The sequence below is a fragment of the Vanacampus margaritifer genome, chromosome 17 (assembly GCF_051991255.1).
Source record: "Vanacampus margaritifer isolate UIUO_Vmar chromosome 17, RoL_Vmar_1.0, whole genome shotgun sequence".
In the NCBI taxonomy this organism is placed as follows: Eukaryota; Metazoa; Chordata; class Actinopteri; order Syngnathiformes; family Syngnathidae; genus Vanacampus; species Vanacampus margaritifer.
In genome coordinates, this window is record NC_135448.1 from 12387596 (window position 1) to 12407521 (window position 19926).

A 19926-nucleotide genomic window follows, 5' to 3' on the forward strand; every position below is an offset into this window, starting at 1 on the left:
TTGCCATGCAACGATCAAGGTTGCCATCTGCCAGGCAATATTGTAACTGCAATGCCTTTAATCGAAAAGGCCAAACTATTAACATTAAACGTTAGGCTTTTTTTGCTGTCGCAGTAAACGAATGCAAAATGCAACACAAATCACCTTTACATTATACATTCATTGAGTGTTTTGTGTAAACATGTTAATCATTACTGTGTTTCACATATTGCAAAGTGTGTTTCAGTTTGACAGTACTTAATTGTTTTTACTCCTGTACGATAACTGAGGATTTAAAACAAAATGCGACGAAAGTTAATATTTTATCATCAAGTGGTAGGATTAGCTAACAAGTAAATGAAATGCGAAATTTGTATGACAGTTGTTACCCTCGCGCTCGCCGTCGTCCTCCCAATCATGTGACCCTGTCAGCTGACTAGCTAAACACCGCTGTAGTTTTGCGGTACCTCTGGCGGCACTGAGTCCACTCACCACACCAGCTGGCAGGCAGCTCACCTCCCGTGAGTCAGGCGACATGGACCACCGTCGCGTGGACAGGGTGGGCCTCCTATCCCCTCTGGAGGAGTCGAGCGCCGAAATCAGCCGGGACAGTGGCATCGTGTCGCAGAGCGCCAGCAGCCTGTCGATGGTGAGCGACATCTTCAGTAGCGGCACCGTGTCGCAGAGCCCCAGCTTCGGCGCGGCGGCTAACGTCGTCGCGTCGCCCAGTCCGAGCCTTCATGATGCGGCGGCGGCGGCGGCAGCCCAGCACGGCCCGGAATGGCACGACGAGGACCTGGTCCACACAGCCCTCGCGTACTCCTCCTACGTGAGGGCATCAGCAGGGGAAGAGGTGAACATTCGACAAAAACAACCAATTAGCTAGCTTAAAAAGTGCCAACTAATTTATAGTGCTTCTCTTGTACCTTCCTTTAAACTCCGGTTTCTCAAATATTAACCTAAACAATGCGTAGGTCCTTATAAAATGTTAACGCGTAAAAGAAAGTTCGACAAATGCATCACCTGAATTTGTTTCTGGTCACGTGACACTTTTTAGGGGCCACTTGTTGCTAGGCAGGATGGGACGACTTCTGCCTAGCAACAAGTAGCCCGCCAAAAGATCCTGTGACCGGAAGACAATTTTGGTGATTGACATTTGCTTAATTTACTTGATTAAAAGGGCTGAATATCATAAGTCTACAGAAGAAAAAAAAGTTCCAAATATTTCTGCATTAAGATATTTAGCTGAAGGACTACGACTTCTGCCTAGCTTGCAAGATTTAATAAAAACAAAAGAAAAAGGGCCTCCAAATTCTGCCTAACAACATGGGAAATTGATATAGGTGATGAACATCACCTTTTTGCTGGATAAAAATGGATATTAGGCTAGTTAAAAGAGTTAGTAAATTTGTGATAGTAACCTCTTTTTATCCAACAATTTAAATAAATAATTTACAGTACAAACGTATAACTCCATAAATTCTGCCTAGCAACGCTTTAATGAATTCAAGTGATAAACATTGATGCTTTTTCTAGTTAAAAAGGCCCAATACTGCGAAATTACAGTGTATTACATTTTACTGTATATCAATTGGAGTTTAAAATGGGAATTCTGTAGCTGCTGCTGTTCTAGTTATCAACAGAGAACTGTTAAAAGTTTCCTTATTTTATTTATTTATTTATTTTGGGGGGGGGGGCACATTTATTTGAGGGGAGGTCTTCATTTTTTCCTAATTAGAGGATGATGCGCCAAGTGACGTCCATTAAATAGACAGCTGCTTCTAAAAGGAGTTATAGCTTAAGTAACCACGTTTTACATAAAATTTGTTTATTTTTTGACATGTTAATTTTGGCAATCTGTATTAAATATAAAACATACACTGAATAGAATGAATCAATCTTCGATGCTAAGTCCATGTGTGTGATGGCCAAGCATGTATAAAGATACCCTGGTTGTATGTAGGAAGTGAAGACAAAGGCCCTCCTGTGTGTGTGTTTTTGCCCATCTTTCTGGAGAAAACCCAAGCCTAATTTATTGAATTTCAGCCAAAGCACATGTTGTCACTTATCTGACAGAAACGATTCCTCCTCCAGATTCTGTGCTTGGAAAAAAGCTTGGAAGAAATGCTGACCAGAGTGGACGAGTTTGTCGGCATGCTGGATATGGTACGGTAAAGGCAGTCAAGGTCGGACGTGACAGATGTGTGATGTCCATCTTTTCTACTTTTGTCCACAGATACGTTGCGATACGTCACAGATCGTGAGCGAAAACCTACCTCAAATTCAGCAGAAGTCTGAGGAAATGAGACAACTTTATAGACGCATCGACAAGTTAGAGGTAAGTGATGGCCATTGTTGGTATTCATCAATAATTGTTGATATCAATATTTTTCTCTCCACACAATCAATATTAGCTGTGTTATAAATGTTCCATTCGCCGTAATTGTTCAAAAATGAGGAATAAAATTTGGATTTGGAGGCAAAAGACATGATACGATGACAAAGTGGCCATCACAAACAACCTCCGATTCCTACACAATTCAAACATCGTGTAACGACAAGCAGGAAAAAAATAGTTGACAAATTAGCTTACTTTAGCTAAAACAGTATTTAGCCTTAGCATTAGCATTAAGGCTAGATAGCAGTTTGCTTGGTGGGAGTCGGTCGAATCCTACGAGTCCAACATCACAGTACGTGTCAAGTTAGGGCTTTTTTTTTTAGTATTGTAACTTTTTTTTTTTTCACAGAACATTTACCCCCCCAAAAATGCCACAACTCGCTTAAGTGTTGTTTTTTTTTACATCTCAACATTAGCAGTCTTTCACTTGTTTACACTTGTAGATGGTGTCTTGTCGTTTTTAAATCATGCAATTGTTAACATTTTTATTGAAAACAAGAGGCGCAACAGTTAAGTGGTAATTCATTAATTAATAACTTAAGTCATTTTCACACTTGCATGACTAAAATGTACAATAAGGTCCAAAAAAGTCCAAGGCGAACCAGCGCGTTTGTCCTGTTTTTGTTGTTGTTTGTGTTACTGCATATCAATCCTAAATCGAATGTTCCAATATTGACATTTTCCCACAGGGCTTTGTCAAAATGGTGGGCGCCAACGTTGGCGCCATGGAGGAACAGTTGACCCAGGCGGAGGGAGAACTAGCCACGCTACCGGGCGCCTTCAAGAAGATCTTCCGCACAATGAGCGTGCCCGGCTTCTTAAATGTGAGGCTTACTCGTCTGTAAATATCAATACCGTACACTTCATTTGCTTGTGGTGTTTCCGCTAGTGTATATTATTCCGGAACGGTGACAGTTTTCATTTTTTGACGTAGTTGTTTGTATTCTGCCTTCCTTCGGCATCTAGGGTTTAATTTGGCAGATAGCTAACATTCAGGTCATTCAAATAAGAGGCAGCATCGTCGTGCTACAAGGATAAAGGGATGGAAATGAATGTTTTTTTTTTATATCTGATTCATTGATTAATTAAAAAATAATTGATAAAAAGATTTTAAATAATTGTTCGTTGCCCCAATGTATGGAAGAAGAAAAAAATTCTAATCCAATTCAACAATTTAGATGAAAAAATAGTAGACAATTATTGAAATAATTTAATGCAGCTCAAAATTGAACAGATTAATGTCATTTCAGTGGGGAAAATCTATTTTATATTATGTGTAACAAACTTGGTCACAGAACAAAAGAGAATTCGGAAGTCAAGGTACCACTGTGTAACTACAGCTATAGACCACCTTTAACGTCATTATTTTTTTGTACACGTTCTTCAGTTTAGATCTTTTCTTTTGGGTCTGTCCTAGAAACCAAACAGCCCACGAAGAACAGCGCCACATCAGCAGCATCAAGAAATCCCTCGCGTGTTCTGCACGGATGACTACATCGTCACATCGCAGCAGGCCGAGCAGTGACGAGACGCAGTTGGCATAAAGACCAACACTAACGTCCACAGCCAAGCAATAGCCAAAAAGTTACTGAAGGCCTGTAAAGTGACACTGAACTGTAGCAAAACAAAATAATAATAATGTGATTTTATTTTTTAAAAAGTGCCTAAATGGTCTTGTTTTCCGCTGGTTGTTAGCTTTGTAACAAGCCTGACGCACCTTCCAACACAAGAAGCTTTTTTTTTATGTACAGTTTGTCGTGTTTGTAAAAGAAACAAAACAAGTGCATGCTGTTGTAAGTCGATTTCCAATCAGTCTACTCAATCACTGCGAGCAATATGGACCTCAAGTATTACATGTCTTCCATTTAAAAATACTAATTGTATTTCTAGCTTATTGTTTCTTACTGGCTGCATATTTGTCATTTAAAAAAGCACAGTGACAATTATGTTAAGTTTGGCTTTATAGTGAAACAGTGCCTGAGCTTTTTGGCAGAGAAGTGGACCTGGTGGGTGTGACGTCACCCTCATTGTTTCTCACGATGATCACAACGTCTTATTACTAAAAATAAAACGTTGCAGGTTTATTTTGATCACATTTTTGACAGTAATTATTAAAGTTTTGTATGATGTGATGATGTTTGTATGGCTTTCTCGTGACGCTTTAAGAAAACGTTGAAAGCGTAAATAAAAAATACCGGAAGTCAGGCTCGATAAAAATCAGATTTTAGCAAGAGGTTCGTGCATGTGCAGAAGACCATTCGTTTTCCACGCTGTTGCTAAGGTAGCGTCTGCAAAGGCTCCCGTTAGTCTAAAAATAAAAGTCTTACTCTTTTATTGACAATTTAAGAATGAATTTACATCGAACACGATGCTCGTGTCCAAATTCATAAGGCTGGGTCCTCCGAAGACCGAATTTATCGGCTGCATGACGTCACTCCCGGCGCGACTCTACAGCACGCACGGACTTGCATATGAATGGATTGTCAATGTTGCTTGTCGGTAGAGCATTGACCGACAATCCATTCATGTGTAAATCAGTCATAAATCCGTGCGTGCTGTCGAGGTGCGCCAGGCACGGGAGAGACGTCATGCAGCCGACAAATTCGGCCTTCGGAGGACCCAGCCTTGTGAATTCGGACACAGGCGATATCTCGAACCGAGCACGAAACTCTGGTCCTTTAGTACGCAATGCATCATGGGCTATGTAGTTTTATCGTTTCCAACAGGTTCCTCTCGTGCTGGCGGGGAAGAACACATTCGCCCAATCACATCCATTGTGAACATCACGTGACCTCATGAGTGTGACGAATCGGCGAGCCGAACAAAGCGCTCGTGGAGGCCTCTACGCATTTCCATTGGCCAGTACGCTTGTGACGACACTGGTTGAGAGGTGAACGGGGGTCCCTCATTTGCCTCGGCCCTCCCCGCGTCACTTCCATGCAGGCCTGGCCGGCTGTCGAATAAAGTGGCTTAAAACTTGTGAGTACAGCTTGTTTAAGAAGATACTCTTGAATAATACTTGTGGTATTTAACCGATTTTGTTGTATTGTTGGCGTTAGTTTGTGGCAAAATGGAGAAACGTCAAGTTGAAGCTCTTGTCAGCCATCAAGGCATGAGTTAGCATCTGGTGCTAAGAGTTTGGGCATGTTTTTAGCGTCACTTAATAATAGTAGCTTGAATTCATCAGACGTCTTTTACTGAGGATTAACGACAGCAACAATATACATCCATTCAATTTGAATAATGCTTCTTCAAGTTATCCATTCGTTATGAGGGTCGCGGGTGTGCTGGAGTCCCAGCTGACTTCGCGAGGCGGGGTAGACCCTGGACTGGTCGCCAGCCAATCAAAAAGACTTGGTAGAACCATGATGGTCAAGCAAACCTTGAATAATACTAAAAAGTAGCCTTGTGCGACACCAGTTGGAGATCCCCTGAAGGGGAACTGAACAAACAAAGGAAGTCCAGGTTAGATCTAGGTGAAAAGACATTCAAAAGCATGAGGTTTGAGAACTCCCGCCAGTTAACTGTCACCGTTAGTTAACTTCTAATTAAGAATGTAAAAGAAAAGTTGCAGAACCTGAGCCAGCAACATATTGCTGGTTTTAGTTGAGCAACCCAGACTGGGTAAAGCAAAGACTATAGGATCCCTTTCACTTGTTGGAGATAAAAAGCATTTGCGCCTCACTGATTAAACTTCATCAGTAAACCGTGACAATAACTGTGCCTCCATTTTGCAGTTCCAGGGTGTCAGTCATGCAGGCGGGTGACATTGACTGTCAAAGAGTTGGCGAAGGTTTTGTGCAGTGGTACTACAACCAGTTTGATCACACCAACAGGATGGAACTGGTGAACCTTTATGTGAGTTTGCTCCGTTGGTGTTGCCTGCAGTTTGTCAGTAACTCATTGTGTAACTTTATTTTTGGTCGTTTCTTAGGATGAAAGTGCTACTCTGACATGGGAAGGAACCCTCTTCCATGGGAGAGAAGCCATCGCCGGCAAACTGACTGTAAGTATTGCTTGTATCATGAAAGTTAAATTCAAACAAAAAAATGGGAGATGTCTTTTTGATTTTGAGTTTCTATTCATGATTGTGTTTGGAACCGCACAGGGTATGCCGTTCCAGCAAATTAAACACATTGTCACAGACCAAGATATCCAGCCCACAATAGACAACAGCATCCTCATCATGGTTTTTGGACAGTTAAAGGTAAGCAACATACTGTATATCCTTGGGGGGGCTGGATATTAGAGCAAAATTTATCGATGTGTGGAGTGATATAGCTTCAACTAACGAATAATTTAATGTTTTGGTGATTAAAATTCATGAATTTGATGTTTTATTTTTTATTTACTGTCCATCTCTTTATTCAAAAACATGACATCAATTCAACTTGACTGTGCATAATGTTCCCTGAAGCATTTATTTGGGGTGAGGTGTTTATTTGCAATATGGGGATGACGCACAATAACGTGAACAATAGTGTCTATGAAAAGAATAATTGAAGGTGTGTCTATTCGGAGGAGGATTTAATTTTTCCTCTCACATTTCTTTGGTTTGCCAACAGACTGACAACGATCCGCCTTTGGCCTTCCACCAAGTGTTCATGCTGAAGCCACAGAACTGCAACTGGGTGTGCACGAATGACGTGTTCCGCTTGGGTATACATAACATACCTGTGGAGTCTCAGTAGCCAAGACTTCAAACGAGTACTTCAGTTTCCCACCCGCACGCCCAATTTTTCATCTTTGTCCTCCTTGTATGTCATGTTTTAGTTTTCACCAAGAGTAAATAAATAAATAAATTAAAAAAAAAACAGAAAAAAATCTCACTACTGAAATCACATGTGTCTTTGTTCATTTGTTCGAATATTACATTAAAATTGTGACATTTGCAGCATGGTTTCTCAACCAAAAAGAGCCCCAAAAAACTTTTGACTATTTTAGTTTTGGAAGAACTTGTACAACTGGCTTTATCTCAACTATATTTACAAATGTATAATTGATTGTACCTATGTCATTCCTTCAAGACTATGTGACCAGTGTTTGACAGGATTCACTGGGCAAGCCAAACACCATGATATTCTAAAAATATATTGCAATTTAATATGGAGTAGAAAATACAGTGCATAATTTTTTTTTAAATACAATAAACTCTCCTGTTATGTTTCTTTGGCATAGATGTTAATGAATCAGGGTGACTCTCAGGATAAGCTGTAGGGTACGTATTCTGGATGGATATTTTTGTTTTAAAGGTTATCTTTGGCTGATGGCTTTAAAACGGGTCAACTCGGTTTGACCTGCGGAATCTTGTCTGAAGTGAAATCCAGGTTGGAAACGGAGTTTTGTGGTGTACCTAATGTTGTGTCCAGCCGCGACACGCAATGCGAAGACTTTCCACCAAGGGGCGCCAGTGTCCTCGCCACTTACCTCAGTCAGAACAGAAGGCGTCCCTTTAAATGGCATAATAATAACCTTCAAGAAACTACAGCGTCGTCTCTAGACGGACGGAATGACACCGACGCCGGGTAGAAGCTCTCAAGACATGGATCGCTTGAGTGACGACCTTGGCGGAAAACCGGTAAGACAATGAAAGTCATTTACGTCTTGATTAGCCTAGCATGCTAACGCTAGCTAGTGAGTGGCGCACTGGGGAAAAGACGAACGCCGGTGTCTAAATTCCGGTTCAAACAATAAAAAATAATGCACTGGTTTAGCAACTTCAAATGTCTACGTTTGTTACTCAAGTTAGCTGCAATGTGTCCGTTTATTCTTGTCCTTTTGCACTGTTGTCTAGTAGTAATACTAAAGCACCAGTTCGTATTAAATATTGATAATAATTAATATTTGTTCTAATATTAGTTGATTTAACATGATAAAAACATTTGCATGAAAATGTGAACCATAAATTTGTTAGTGTCACCATAAGGCTTTTGCGTCTTATTTTATCCCTCATAAAGTTGAGATTTTACATTGAAATTATGCTGTTGGAAATGCTTTATTGGGCAAGATCAATACAGCGCCCTTGTCGTCCTCCTCTTACGTCATCACTCTGCAATACATTCCTTTTAACACTTACAATAACAACAAAATTAACATATTTTGCTACCACCATCATAAACGTTGTGAAAGTGTATTTTTTAAATTCTATTTATGCATAGAACGGTGTAAAAGACAAAGCCTTAGACTGTCAGGAGGACGAGCCTCTTCTCCGAGAGAACCCCAGACGCTTTGTCATCTTCCCCATCCAGTACCCCGAAGTATGGAAGATGTACAAGCAGGCCCAGGCGTCCTTCTGGACAGTGGAAGAGGTGCTCGTCTTTTCTACGTTGGCGCCCACAACTACTATAACACAACGTATAAAACACTTGGCATCTTTCAGGTGGATCTTTCCAAAGACCTGGCGCATTGGGACCGGCTCAAACCCGAGGAGAAGCATTTCATCTCGCACGTCCTGGCCTTCTTCGCGGCCAGTGATGGCATTGTGAATGAGAACCTGGTGAGATTAAGGTGGAGGAATGAACGCTCACTCAAATAGATGCCGTCAGGGGAGGGAATCCCCTATACTGTAATAGAGATAAATTGTAGAAGTAAGTAGGGAATGAGTTAAATGATTAGGAATGGCGCATACAAGAACATTCCTGGGGCTCAAATGACTGAAAGAAACAGTTTTACATTAGCATGCTTATTAATAATGTTATTTTAAGATAAGTGTATTTTTTAAAAATGAATATAAATGAAGTACTGCAAAATCGCCCAGTCACGATAACACAGTCTCATATAAGGTGCCCGAAAGCGATCAGAAAGTTATAGGCTGGCTTCAACGCAACTCTGCTGGCATCAAGCCGAAAAAAAGGGGAGGAAGAGAAAGCGGGATTAGAAGTTGGCCCATCGAATGACTTGCTCCTTTTCGCTTCCTCCAACTGTCTCGATTTCATGAGAGAGTTGAACTCATTTACCGCCATTGACGGTTATAAACGTCAAAAAAATCATTTGAACCATTTCTATTAGTTTAACTTTTTTTTTCTACTTTTGTTAACAAGAGTATGAAAACCTAGACTTTTTTCATTGTACATTTAGAACAGATATAAAATGTGTGATTAATCGTTGAGTTAACTATTGGAAGTCTTGCGATTAATTAACGATAAAAAAATGTAATCGCCTGACGCCCCTAATTTTTAACAATCATCTAGTCAGGCGACTACAATTTTTAATTGTAATTAATCGCATGACTTCACTAGTTAACTCACAATTAATAACAAATTTTATATCTGTTCTAAATGAACAACAATTTTTTTCTAGGTTTTCTGGGGGTGGGGGGGGTGGGATGTTAAACTAATATAAATAGTTCAAATTAATTTTTGACGTTTGTACCGGTCCATATCTTAAGTTTTATTGAGCAAGTCAAAACAATAAATACATAAAAATCAGACATGGGACAAAAGTCACTCGCATTCAGAGATGTTAGGTCCAGAAAGTCAAAACCCTGCCAAAGTTTGGCTTTGGCCAAAGGTGCCCAACCGGCAGGCAAACGAGCTCTAGCTGGGCACACGTGTCAAAAGCCAAACTTCGTCAGGGTTTTTGCTTTTTGGACCTGCATTGGACACCTCCGCTATACTAATGTTGTGTGTCGAAACCAGGTGCAGAGGTTCTGTCAGGAGGTCCAGGTCCCCGAGGTGCGCTCCTTCTACAGCTTCCAGATCCTGATGGAGTCGGTGCACTCGGAGATGTACAGCATGCTCATCAACACCTACATACGGGACCTCAAGGAAAGGTCCCATACTTGCCTTTTATTGTTTTTCTTCATCCAACACAAAACAACATCAACGGTAGCTCAGGGGAAGGAACCATTTTTAGCCGTGCACCTGTTTGAAAACACGATAAATGCTCCCATACCGCTTTACTGACTGTTTTGTGGTTGCAGCACCTGAGCGACTTTTTTAAACTGTCAGACAAATGTTAAACAATAAGTTAACCACCATACTGTGGTGGAGTCACACAATAAAGTATAAAAAAAAACGAAAAGTGCCATAATAACCACAGAGCAGAAACTGGAACCTGGTGGAGTAATTTGGTAAAGCTCCATTTGTTTACTGTCTGTTCTATTTCCAGGGACTATCTCTTCAACGCCATTCAAACGTTGCCGTGCGTCAGGCGCAAGGCCGACTGGGCGCTCCAGTGGATAAATGACAGCCAGTCCACCTTTGGTGAGCAACGGCATCAAGTACTATTTTTTAAAGACTGTGAAATGTACTTAAGCACAAAAGTAAACAAACAAAAAATACTGCCCATTATATCGTCATCCTCTTAAAATATATATTTTTTGTCTTTGTTTTGTTTTTTTTGCCTAAATCACCCCCGAATGATGCAAATGGTTAGATTTTCTTGTATTTCCTGAAAAAATTGACAGACAAAAAGACTTAAGCTAGGCGTCGATATACGTGTGTGAATAATTTAGCTCAAGAAATAACTGTAAACAAAATAGCTACAGCTTCTTTTATTAACTTTTATTGTGTTTGTACTGAGAAGAGAAAAAAATTCTGTTCTGTAGCACTGACTCTATTTGTCCCCCCCATTGAAATGAATGGAAATGTCATTAATCCACAACACCACAAATGCTGCAATAATTTCATAGAATATAAATAATTAAACAGTTTTTGTATCACAATTTCATGCTTTTATTGACATTGTGCCTGGTACTGGTGTGCGTACCTTGGCCACCAGGTGGCAGCATAATACAGGCATGCATAATATACAGGTAGTTCTCAACTTATGAGCACATGGGGTTCCGAGAGGTTGTTTGTAAGTCAAATTTGTCTTTAAATCGAATCTAAAGTAAATTAAATTTTATGAAATTATTAAAAAAATAAAAATAATAAAAAACATTTTTTTTAACAAATTATATACATTATAAACTGTCTATATAGTACATAAATTAAATCAAAAAATACATTTTATTATTATTATATATATTTTTTTTAAAAATTACATTTATTTTCAATAATTGCTGAGTGCGTGCGCCTTGCATCACCGGAGAGTGAGGTTGATTATTTGCGCAAATGTCGTGGTGCTGCTCAGCGGGGTTGTAGTAGAAAGGGGAACTACAGTACAGTACTGTACCATAATGTATGATGTAGCGCGCAATTAAAAATTTATGGATTTATGGACATCATTCAGCCTTTGTTTATATCTGCAAAACGTTCGCAAGTTGAATGTTCATAACTAGAGGACTGACTACCTGTACTAAGTTTAAACTGCAACAATATTTGTTGTTTTAAAATAATCAAGAAAAGTACATGTGCTTGAAAATTATATTCAATACAGTTACAAAGTGTTTGTTTGTTTTTCTTGACCCCGCGCCACAGTTAATTAAAGATACCGAACGTGTGTCTTTTGTGCCGGCAGCCGAGCGAATTGTGGCCTTTGTGGCAGTTGAGGGCATCTTCTTCTCCGGCTCCTTCGCCGCCATCTACTGGTTGAAGAAAAGAGGCCTCATGCCCGGCCTCACCTACTCCAACGAGCTCATCAGCCGGGACGAGGTCCAAGTCCTTTGCTGGCAAACAAAAGTTACAAGTGACAAGCGTTTGGCAGCTAACGTAGAAGTTGTACATCTTGTCACATCTTCTTTAGGGACTGCACTGCAATTTTGCCTGTCTGCTGTACAGCTACCTGGTGAAGAAGCCCTCTGAGGACCGGGTGAAGGACATCATCATCAAGGCTGTTAGCATCGAGCAGGTCGGCCAATTTCAACGTTTTTTTCCCCCCTCCATGCTAATAAAGAATCATCAATAATAATATTGCTTGGTTTTGCCGAGTCAGGAGTTTCTGACCGAGGCCTTACCGGTGGATCTGATTGGAATCAACTCTTCCCTAATGAAGCAGTACATCCAGTTTGTGGCCGACCGTCTCCTCACCGACCTGGGACTAAACAAGGTAAATGGTCATTATTTAGGCCAGGTGTGTCAAATTTATTTTAGTTTCAGGAGCCACGTTCGCCCCAATTTGTCTCAAATTGACCAGACCAGTATATTCATGTCTTAATAAGCTATCAATGATTACTGGAAAATTGTCTCCATTTTTCTAGAGCAAATAATTACAAGTACGTTCTGAAAAAATGTATTATTATTATTGATTATCGGTTGGATGTAAATGGTATGAAATGTCTTTAAAATAAAAACTAATCTTATGGCTAGAGTTGAACGTCTGTGACTTTTTGACTTTTTTGTGTGTGACCCAACACATACTCTTTTACATGACTCAGTAGATGCTGCTGTTTTGGTTCGCAACAGAATTCAAATGGGCTCAGTGTGATCAACAAATAACGATATTCGATGAACGTTTATGAGCATAAATGAGCTTCTAGATGTGAATCTTTTTTTTTTTTTTGAAGGTTTACTTGTCCGAGAACCCGTTTGACTTCATGGAGTCCATTTCGCTGGAGGGGAAGACCAATTTCTTCGAGAAGCGAGTGGCCGAGTACCAGAGGTTCGGAGTCATGTCTAGTATGATGGACTGCGAGTTCACTCTGGACGCCGACTTCTGAAGTTACAACTATTTTATTTATTTATTTTATTCACTCTTTCAGGCTTGCAAATACCAAAAAAAAACAAAAAACATTTGCATCTTGTAGTCAGTAATGTCATGCAGTAAAATTCATCCACAATATTCTGGTTTCAAACCCCGACCGTAAAACTCGGAAGCAGATATGCTAAACACTCTTTCTTGACGCCAAGACCTTACTTTAAAATATAATAATAGTTTGGGGGTTTTGTACCCATAGAAAATATTTTATGGCTTCTATTGTTTTAGCATGTCTTCATATTGGAGAGAAAATTAAATAATATTTTGTAAAACAAAACCCATGCCTTGTGCTTCAATTGACTCTGTAGCAATTTTATTATATAAATTATTACAGTATAACAGTTAATATAGAACAGCCTTGTCTTAAATATGTGAATATATTTTCCTTAATCATATGCTACATTAGTTATGTTATATATACTTTTTAATATCCATTTCACAAGCTGCTAGACATTTTAATTAAATAAATCACATTCCATGATGATACTTTTTGTAGTTACTTTTCTAGTGCGATGCATTGTGGTCATCTATTTAATTGATTTATTTATTTCATTTACTCAAATATTTTGAATTTATTGGAGTTTTGTTGAGAAATTGTCATATACATGGATGAATGTCATATACATGGATAACCAGAAACGCATAATCATATAATTATTAGGATACAGGATTTATATATACTTGCATTTAAAAAAAAAAATATATATATATATATATATATATATATAAATATTGACACTGACCACAACCTTTCATATTCATATATATGAAAAATGGTAGTGTTTTTTTTTTAATAATTATGTAATACATGTTTCACAAGTTGTGACCTTTTTTTTTTTATTAAACAAATCAACTTTTGGTCTTATTTTCTTTCATGAATCCTATTTTTTTCAATGCCCTCTAATAATGTGAACATATAAATTCTGCTATAGAGAAGGAATCTGATGCTGACTACCCAATTTAAAATATATTTAGTTATTTTCATTAGTAATTAATAATAAAACAAATACATGTATATATTTTTTACTTATTGTACACATACAGCATGTTTAGGCGCTTTGAATAAGGGTTTGACGAAATGTCGTGATTTCTTAATTTCACAGTGCGGTATAATTTATACGTCATGGGTTGTTGTTTTTCCCCGACTTATTTATTTGTGCACCTTCCCTCAGTCAACATTCCAGTGCAGACGGTGGCGGTAAAGTAACATTAAGATAGTAAAAATACCACAAAAGAAGAAACAGAAGCAACCGGAGACCTGACGTCATCTCTCCGTTAGCATGCAGCTGCTAACAGCTAGCCGCTAACTAGCTAACCGCTAGCCGCTCCGGTCCTCCGCTTCATTCGATGCCCACCATGGCTGGAGGAGACTGGCGAGGCTTTGCGCTGGAGGAAGCTGAGCTCCTTTCTGGCCGTCTGAAGGACCTGTTGTCCTCCGGCCAAGCGTATGTCCGCAGCCACTTGGGCTTGGACTTGGGTCTGCAGCCCGAGCTGTACCCGACCTGGCTCATGCTGACGACGACGGCCGCCGTCGGCGCGCTGCTCCTGCTCGCCGTCTCCTGGGCCGCCTTCTACGGTGGCGGTAGTGGCAGCAGGAAAAAGCGAAGCATCTCGGTGGTCACCTCCAGCAGCAGCAGCGGCGGCGGGCCGCCCGTCGCCAAGACCCCGGCGAACAAGACGATTAAGCCGGAAGAGACGAAGAAAAAAAACGCCAAGAAAGTGGGGGAGAAGGTTTGACGTTTGAATTTGTTAGAGGCGAGCGTCGGTTAGCTTGTTTTAGCTAAATCGAATTAAGTTGGTTGATTCGAAACAATACAAGGACGCCATTTTGTCATAATTCAATAGGCAAGGCTAATCATTTAATGACGTGTCACGTTCAAACTTGTTCATTTTCGATTTCCAAACTCACTAAAAACACACTTGTACTGCCTTTTTACATTAATAGCTTACTCATAAATAATTTGACTAGAAAATGTGTAAGTGATTTATTGATACTGTAATACATTATCAGCTCTACGATGCTGTGCAGTTGAACACCCCTGCCAACTATAACCACTAAATGACTTAAATTTGAACTCTAAACATTGCAAAGACATTTTGTAACATGTTTGTCATCTTTCAACAGAAACCTCAGCCCAATGGACAGCCTGCTGCTGCTGTAGTTGTGCAACGGGAAGTCAAAGTCCCCGAGGTGCTTTCCAAGCTGCGCCCGCCATCCATTAAAACCCGGAAGGTATGTTGGCCGTCACTTTCTTTTGGCACATAAATCTGATTATGCTTTTGTTTGTGTGCTTGTTGACAGGCGCCTGAAGCGCAGCCCCCTGTGCTAGTGAAAAATGACAAGAAGAAAAGCAAGACGAGTGTCAAACCGGTACAGTATGTGATCACGCATGATGGGAAAGAACCTGACGAAGGTAAGCGCCACCAACGATGTGTCGTTAACTAAAACGGAAGCATCTTACCACATGTCGTAAAGATGATATCAAGGTACGAGATGGTGTGTGTTTCTTGGTTTCTAGGCGCGTGGGAGACCAAAGTCAGTAACCGCGAGAAGAAGCAGCAGCGACGGAAGGACAAGGACCCCGAGTCCTACAGTGGTCCGGAAGGGACGCATCCTGCCAAGAGCCACGTGGAGTCTACCGGCAACGTGAAGAAGAAAAACAGAGGAGCTAACGGTATGGTCGAGTTAAGGAATGTCAAAGCACGTGTACCGAATGAAGTCATATCTAACTCCACTTTGTACTTTTTTTATTTTAGAGTCTCACAACTCAAGGTCAACCACCAAAACGTCTCCCAGCCAAGGAGTTGACGGCGTCACCAGCGGAGGTTGGACTGACTTCACCGCCTCGATTCCGCCGACCCAGATGGGTTCCACCGACACGACCAAGTGGGGTTCCCACTACCGCGCCCGAGCCGAGCCCCGCTCCTGGACCCAGGACTCACAAGGGGGCGCTCAGACTTGGGTGGCCAACACAAAACCGGACCTCAACCCGGTCTCCTTGTCCATGCTGCGACCGAACGCGGCGGCGGCGGGTAGGATAAACGTTCGACGCCTCGTCGCATGTCCTGTCTCAGGGCCCGACCGCGTTCCTTCACGTTCGGTTCGACTTGTCTCCACCAGAGCCTCCGTCCAAGTCCGCGGCGCTGCAGTGGACGAGTCACGCTGATGGCGAATGGTGCAGTACGAGTGAGTGCGTTCGACCCCGTCCTCGTCACTTGACCGTTGCACGGTCTTTTACGTGTGTCTGCCGCAGACGGCGTGGACCCAAGCTCCGACTGGAACGCCCCCGCGGAACACTGGGGCAACTACGAGGAGCCCCCGGTGGTGACGAGGCCGATGACTCAGCTGAAGGAGCGGACCCTGCCCAACAAGGTTTGACTCTTCAAAATCTTTATGTTGCCGTGCCAGATTAGATTAGAAGAAAATAAAACGCCGGTGGTGTTGTAGGTGTCGGAGGGCGAGAAAGACGGCGTTGATCCAGCAGGGGGTGCCGCAAAGTCTAAGAAGAAGAGGAAAAAGAAGAAGACAAGCGAAGAGGAGGCTCAGGCAAGACATGTTTTGGCTATTACGTCATCATATGAGATCATTTTGACAAATTATTTGCATATCTGGTAGGGGTGTGCCAAAAAATCGATTCCCATAAGAGTCGCGATTCTCATTTAGTACGATTCAGAATCGATTTTAAAGGTCCCAAAATTGATTTTATTCACATTATTTTATACTGTCTTGCCTTTATCTGTGTGTGCCTTTATTTGGAGCGCTGATCATGTTGTACCCGGTTTGGCCACTGAGAGGCAGTGTGGTTTCACGCGCTCTAATAACAACTGTTAAGTTGTAGCCACATTAGAGAGTAGAAGGAAAAAGTCACGATCAAGTTATTCCAATAAAAGTTTGGGGTTCAGCGTGGAGCCGTTCTTTTGAGTGATAAAAGTGCCGCGAGTAGCGCGCTAATTAGCATTAGCGAGTCAGACTGGAGTAGATCATTACAATTCCTTGCACATCTATAGGTTGAAGCAAGAATCATTGTCAATCAAATCATTTTGAATCAAAAATCGTTCTTAATCGAAAATCGATTCTGAATTGAATCGCAGACCCAAAAATCTGAATCGCATCATGAGACATTCAAAGATTCCCACCCCTAATATCCGGAAAGTTCACTTCAGGGTCTTTCATTTTACGTGTTACTCAATGAGGTTTGTTCTAACTGAATTTTTTTTTTTTTACCTTTTGTCAATCCGGAGATGCTAGGTTTGATGCTCACGTTTCCATACACATCTGGGAGTGCTTTGGCAAGACTACAATGTTAATAACTGTTGGATTTAAAAAAATGTGTTAATATCTCTTTGTAGGGAGCGAAATGTGTTACTGTCTCTTTAAATAACCGCAAAACGGTAGAAAACGAGCATCTGTCTCTTTAATTGAAAGTGTTATTTCTGGTTGACTGATATTAGGCGGTAAACTTGGTACCCAAACCTGAAGATGTTCCCGCGGCTGCCTCCAAAAAGCCAAGCATATCCTCATCATCCCGGAGTAAGTCTGAATTTTTCTCCTCAAACTAAACATGAGCAAATAGTGTGTTGAAGCGTCCATTTTGTGTTTGGCAGAGCGACCTGAGCAGAACGCGGCGGCGACGACGACAGCGGCAGAGACGGCAAAAAAAGACAAGAAAAAGGTCAGGAGGGAAACCTGAAGGTCACGACAGCACCTTTTTTCAACCTTTTTATGCAAATGATTGTGGGATTTGTCGTTATGCAATAATGAGCAGCTTCTTTCTGGAATACGGTTTTTATCCAATTATTGATCATGATAAGAAGACCACTTGCGTGATGTCGTAACGTGAGGTGATGGAATGTGGCGAGCGGGAGGTTCTGCGGACTTGCGTCTAATTTGCACTATTTTTGCTGCACACTGGACTTCTCATGTATTTTTTGTCATTTATTGAGAATATTTCGGTTTTGCACTTGTTTGTTTACACTTTGATTGACTTCCCTGCTGTCCTTGTAGAAAAAAAAAAAGCTGTAATGTTGACTTTTTGGTGACTTGACTAGTATTGAAGGACGCCATGTTCAGTGAAGTCAATTGAATTTTCTTCGAGGGATTATTAAATGTCAAATAAATGCAGTTAAAACTCATTTAAAATCCACCAAGGGACAGTAATGGGAATTTTTTTAGGTTTAAAAATTGAAATGTAATTTTAAAGTTATCATTCAAAATGTTAATAATTTTTATATTTTACAGTTTAATTTAAAAACTATTTTAAAATCACTTAAGAGCCACTATGAGGTAATTTCATGTGGTAATTAATTAAATGCAATTTTAAATTAATTTAAACTCAATAAATAAATACATTTAACTGTTTGACTGCCAGACGTTTTCAGAAAAGGGATGCCGTGGGTGCCAGCCGATTTAAGCATTTTGACTGATCTTTCAAGGTCCACAGAATATTATGTGTTTGGACTATGGAAACACACATCCTACCAAATGAAAGATTGGACTCTCATCTTTCATCAGAAAAAAAAAGTTTGTTTCTACCTTATTCTGTTTTTCAGTAATCAACAATAGAAAATGGTTAGTTTCGCCTCTATTTTGAAACAAACGTCTTTTAACGTCTTTGGCACTCCTCCCTAGGATTTTACTAAACGTTATTTAACGTTTTGGGCAGTCAAAGAGTTAAATAAAGAACCACTAGGGGCAATGAACAAAAATTCAGATTTAATCAATCACTACCATGTCATTGTAGTGTGAGGGGAAAACATTTGAATTCAAAAAGATGAAAGTAAAACGAAGAACCACGAGGGGACGGCGTAATGTAAAAATGTAGTCACAAGGGGGCACTGTAAAAAGACATTTTGAAATTAATATTTAAAATGGACTGTAATATAACTGAGTGAGTGCAAAGTGGGATTACCTCATGAAGCGCCATCAAGTATTGTATCTTTTATTTATTATCTCACGTTTGTATGTATGTGTTTCTGCTCCTAAATTTGAATGCTGATCATCCGTAACAACAAAGCCATTGTGATTAACCTGAACTGGCTGCCGCTATGGTCAAAAGGACGCTCACTCAAGCCTTTTGCGAGGATATCATTTTTTTTTTTCCAAGTGATTATTTTTTTGTGAATGTAGAGCGCGAGCAGCTTTAATTGGAACATGTAAAACCAACCGCGGGAATTTGTTTCCGTTGCCTTAATCTGTCGTTAGTTGTATATAACAGTGCACCGGCGACCTGTTTTTTTTTTTTTTTTTTTCAGTGGTTTCCTTCCAATTGTAAGTTTTGATGTCAACTGAGTCTTGCATGACTTTGAAAAATAAGAATATGAATAGGAAGACTTGTGAATCGAAAACATCAGCAGCTGTTTGGCCATCCAGTGTGTAGAATAGATTTTTTTTAAATTAATGAACACAAAAAATAAATCACAAACTAGATTGAAAATAAATGTCAATAGGCAGTGGCGGGGGCTGCGTTTTTACTGATGTTTGAATCCTTGTATTTGTATAATTTAATAACTTGTCTGGAAGAAATGACTTTGTTAATTCAGGTGATGCAAATGATGTTTGTATGTATAAAAAAAAAAAAGTACAAATAAATTGTTTGATTTTACACTTGGATGTTCATGAATTTTTTTGTATTTGAAAATTCTGTTAACTTTACTTTATTTACTTTTACCAGTGTATAAAAAAAGAGCCAAGGATGAATATTTTTTTCACACGTGTTTCTGTGACATTACTCTGAGGTAACTTCAGACCGACTTTGATCAATCACCAGCTGATCGTGAGTCTTTGCAATTTTGGCTCTTCTTCATTCGGTCCATTCCAAATGGTACTTTCCTTCCACGTGGCGCTGGTCTTTCTCTGATTTCTTCTCTTGTGATGTTTGCGGTCAAACTTCTGCCCATTGTTTCTTTGTCATGCGATGACTTCCTGCTTATACCGACATTTATCATTTGATAAAAGACTACAGCTTTTATGC

The 19926-nt window shown here is 40.2% G+C and overlaps 4 protein-coding genes across 4 annotated transcripts; all 4 read left to right on the forward strand.

Moving 5' to 3' along the window:
• Nucleotides 1-386: 386 nt before the first annotated feature.
• bloc1s4 (biogenesis of lysosomal organelles complex-1, subunit 4, cappuccino) lies at nucleotides 387-4509 on the forward strand. Its single transcript, XM_077549521.1, has 5 exons — nucleotides 387-832; nucleotides 2074-2145; nucleotides 2216-2317; nucleotides 3067-3201; nucleotides 3795-4509. Exons 1-5 carry the CDS (start codon nucleotides 515-517, stop codon nucleotides 3900-3902), a joined length of 735 nt encoding a protein of 244 aa, XP_077405647.1. The 5' UTR covers nucleotides 387-514; the 3' UTR covers nucleotides 3903-4509.
• Nucleotides 4510-5187: 678 nt separating this feature from the next.
• Nucleotides 5188-7215, forward strand: LOC144037765 (nuclear transport factor 2-like). Its single transcript, XM_077549522.1, has 5 exons — nucleotides 5188-5356; nucleotides 6115-6235; nucleotides 6312-6383; nucleotides 6486-6584; nucleotides 6943-7215. Exons 2-5 carry the CDS (start codon nucleotides 6131-6133, stop codon nucleotides 7066-7068), a joined length of 402 nt encoding a protein of 133 aa, XP_077405648.1. The 5' UTR covers nucleotides 5188-5356; nucleotides 6115-6130; the 3' UTR covers nucleotides 7069-7215.
• A 547-nt stretch (nucleotides 7216-7762) lies between these two features.
• rrm2b (ribonucleotide reductase M2 b) lies at nucleotides 7763-13232 on the forward strand. Its single transcript, XM_077548640.1, has 9 exons — nucleotides 7763-7955; nucleotides 8536-8685; nucleotides 8757-8873; nucleotides 10015-10148; nucleotides 10487-10581; nucleotides 11780-11913; nucleotides 12005-12109; nucleotides 12194-12307; nucleotides 12765-13232. The coding sequence occupies exons 1-9, from the start codon at nucleotides 7887-7889 to the stop codon at nucleotides 12915-12917; spliced, it is 1071 nt and encodes a 356-aa protein (XP_077404766.1). The 5' UTR covers nucleotides 7763-7886; the 3' UTR covers nucleotides 12918-13232.
• Nucleotides 13233-14194: 962 nt separating this feature from the next.
• mtdha (metadherin a) lies at nucleotides 14195-19557 on the forward strand. Its single transcript, XM_077548639.1, has 10 exons — nucleotides 14195-14686; nucleotides 15081-15188; nucleotides 15258-15369; nucleotides 15475-15630; nucleotides 15713-15988; nucleotides 16077-16142; nucleotides 16210-16328; nucleotides 16404-16502; nucleotides 17408-17486; nucleotides 17561-19557. Exons 1-10 carry the CDS (start codon nucleotides 14303-14305, stop codon nucleotides 17644-17646), a joined length of 1485 nt encoding a protein of 494 aa, XP_077404765.1. The 5' UTR covers nucleotides 14195-14302; the 3' UTR covers nucleotides 17647-19557.
• Nucleotides 19558-19926: the final 369 nt, after the last annotated feature.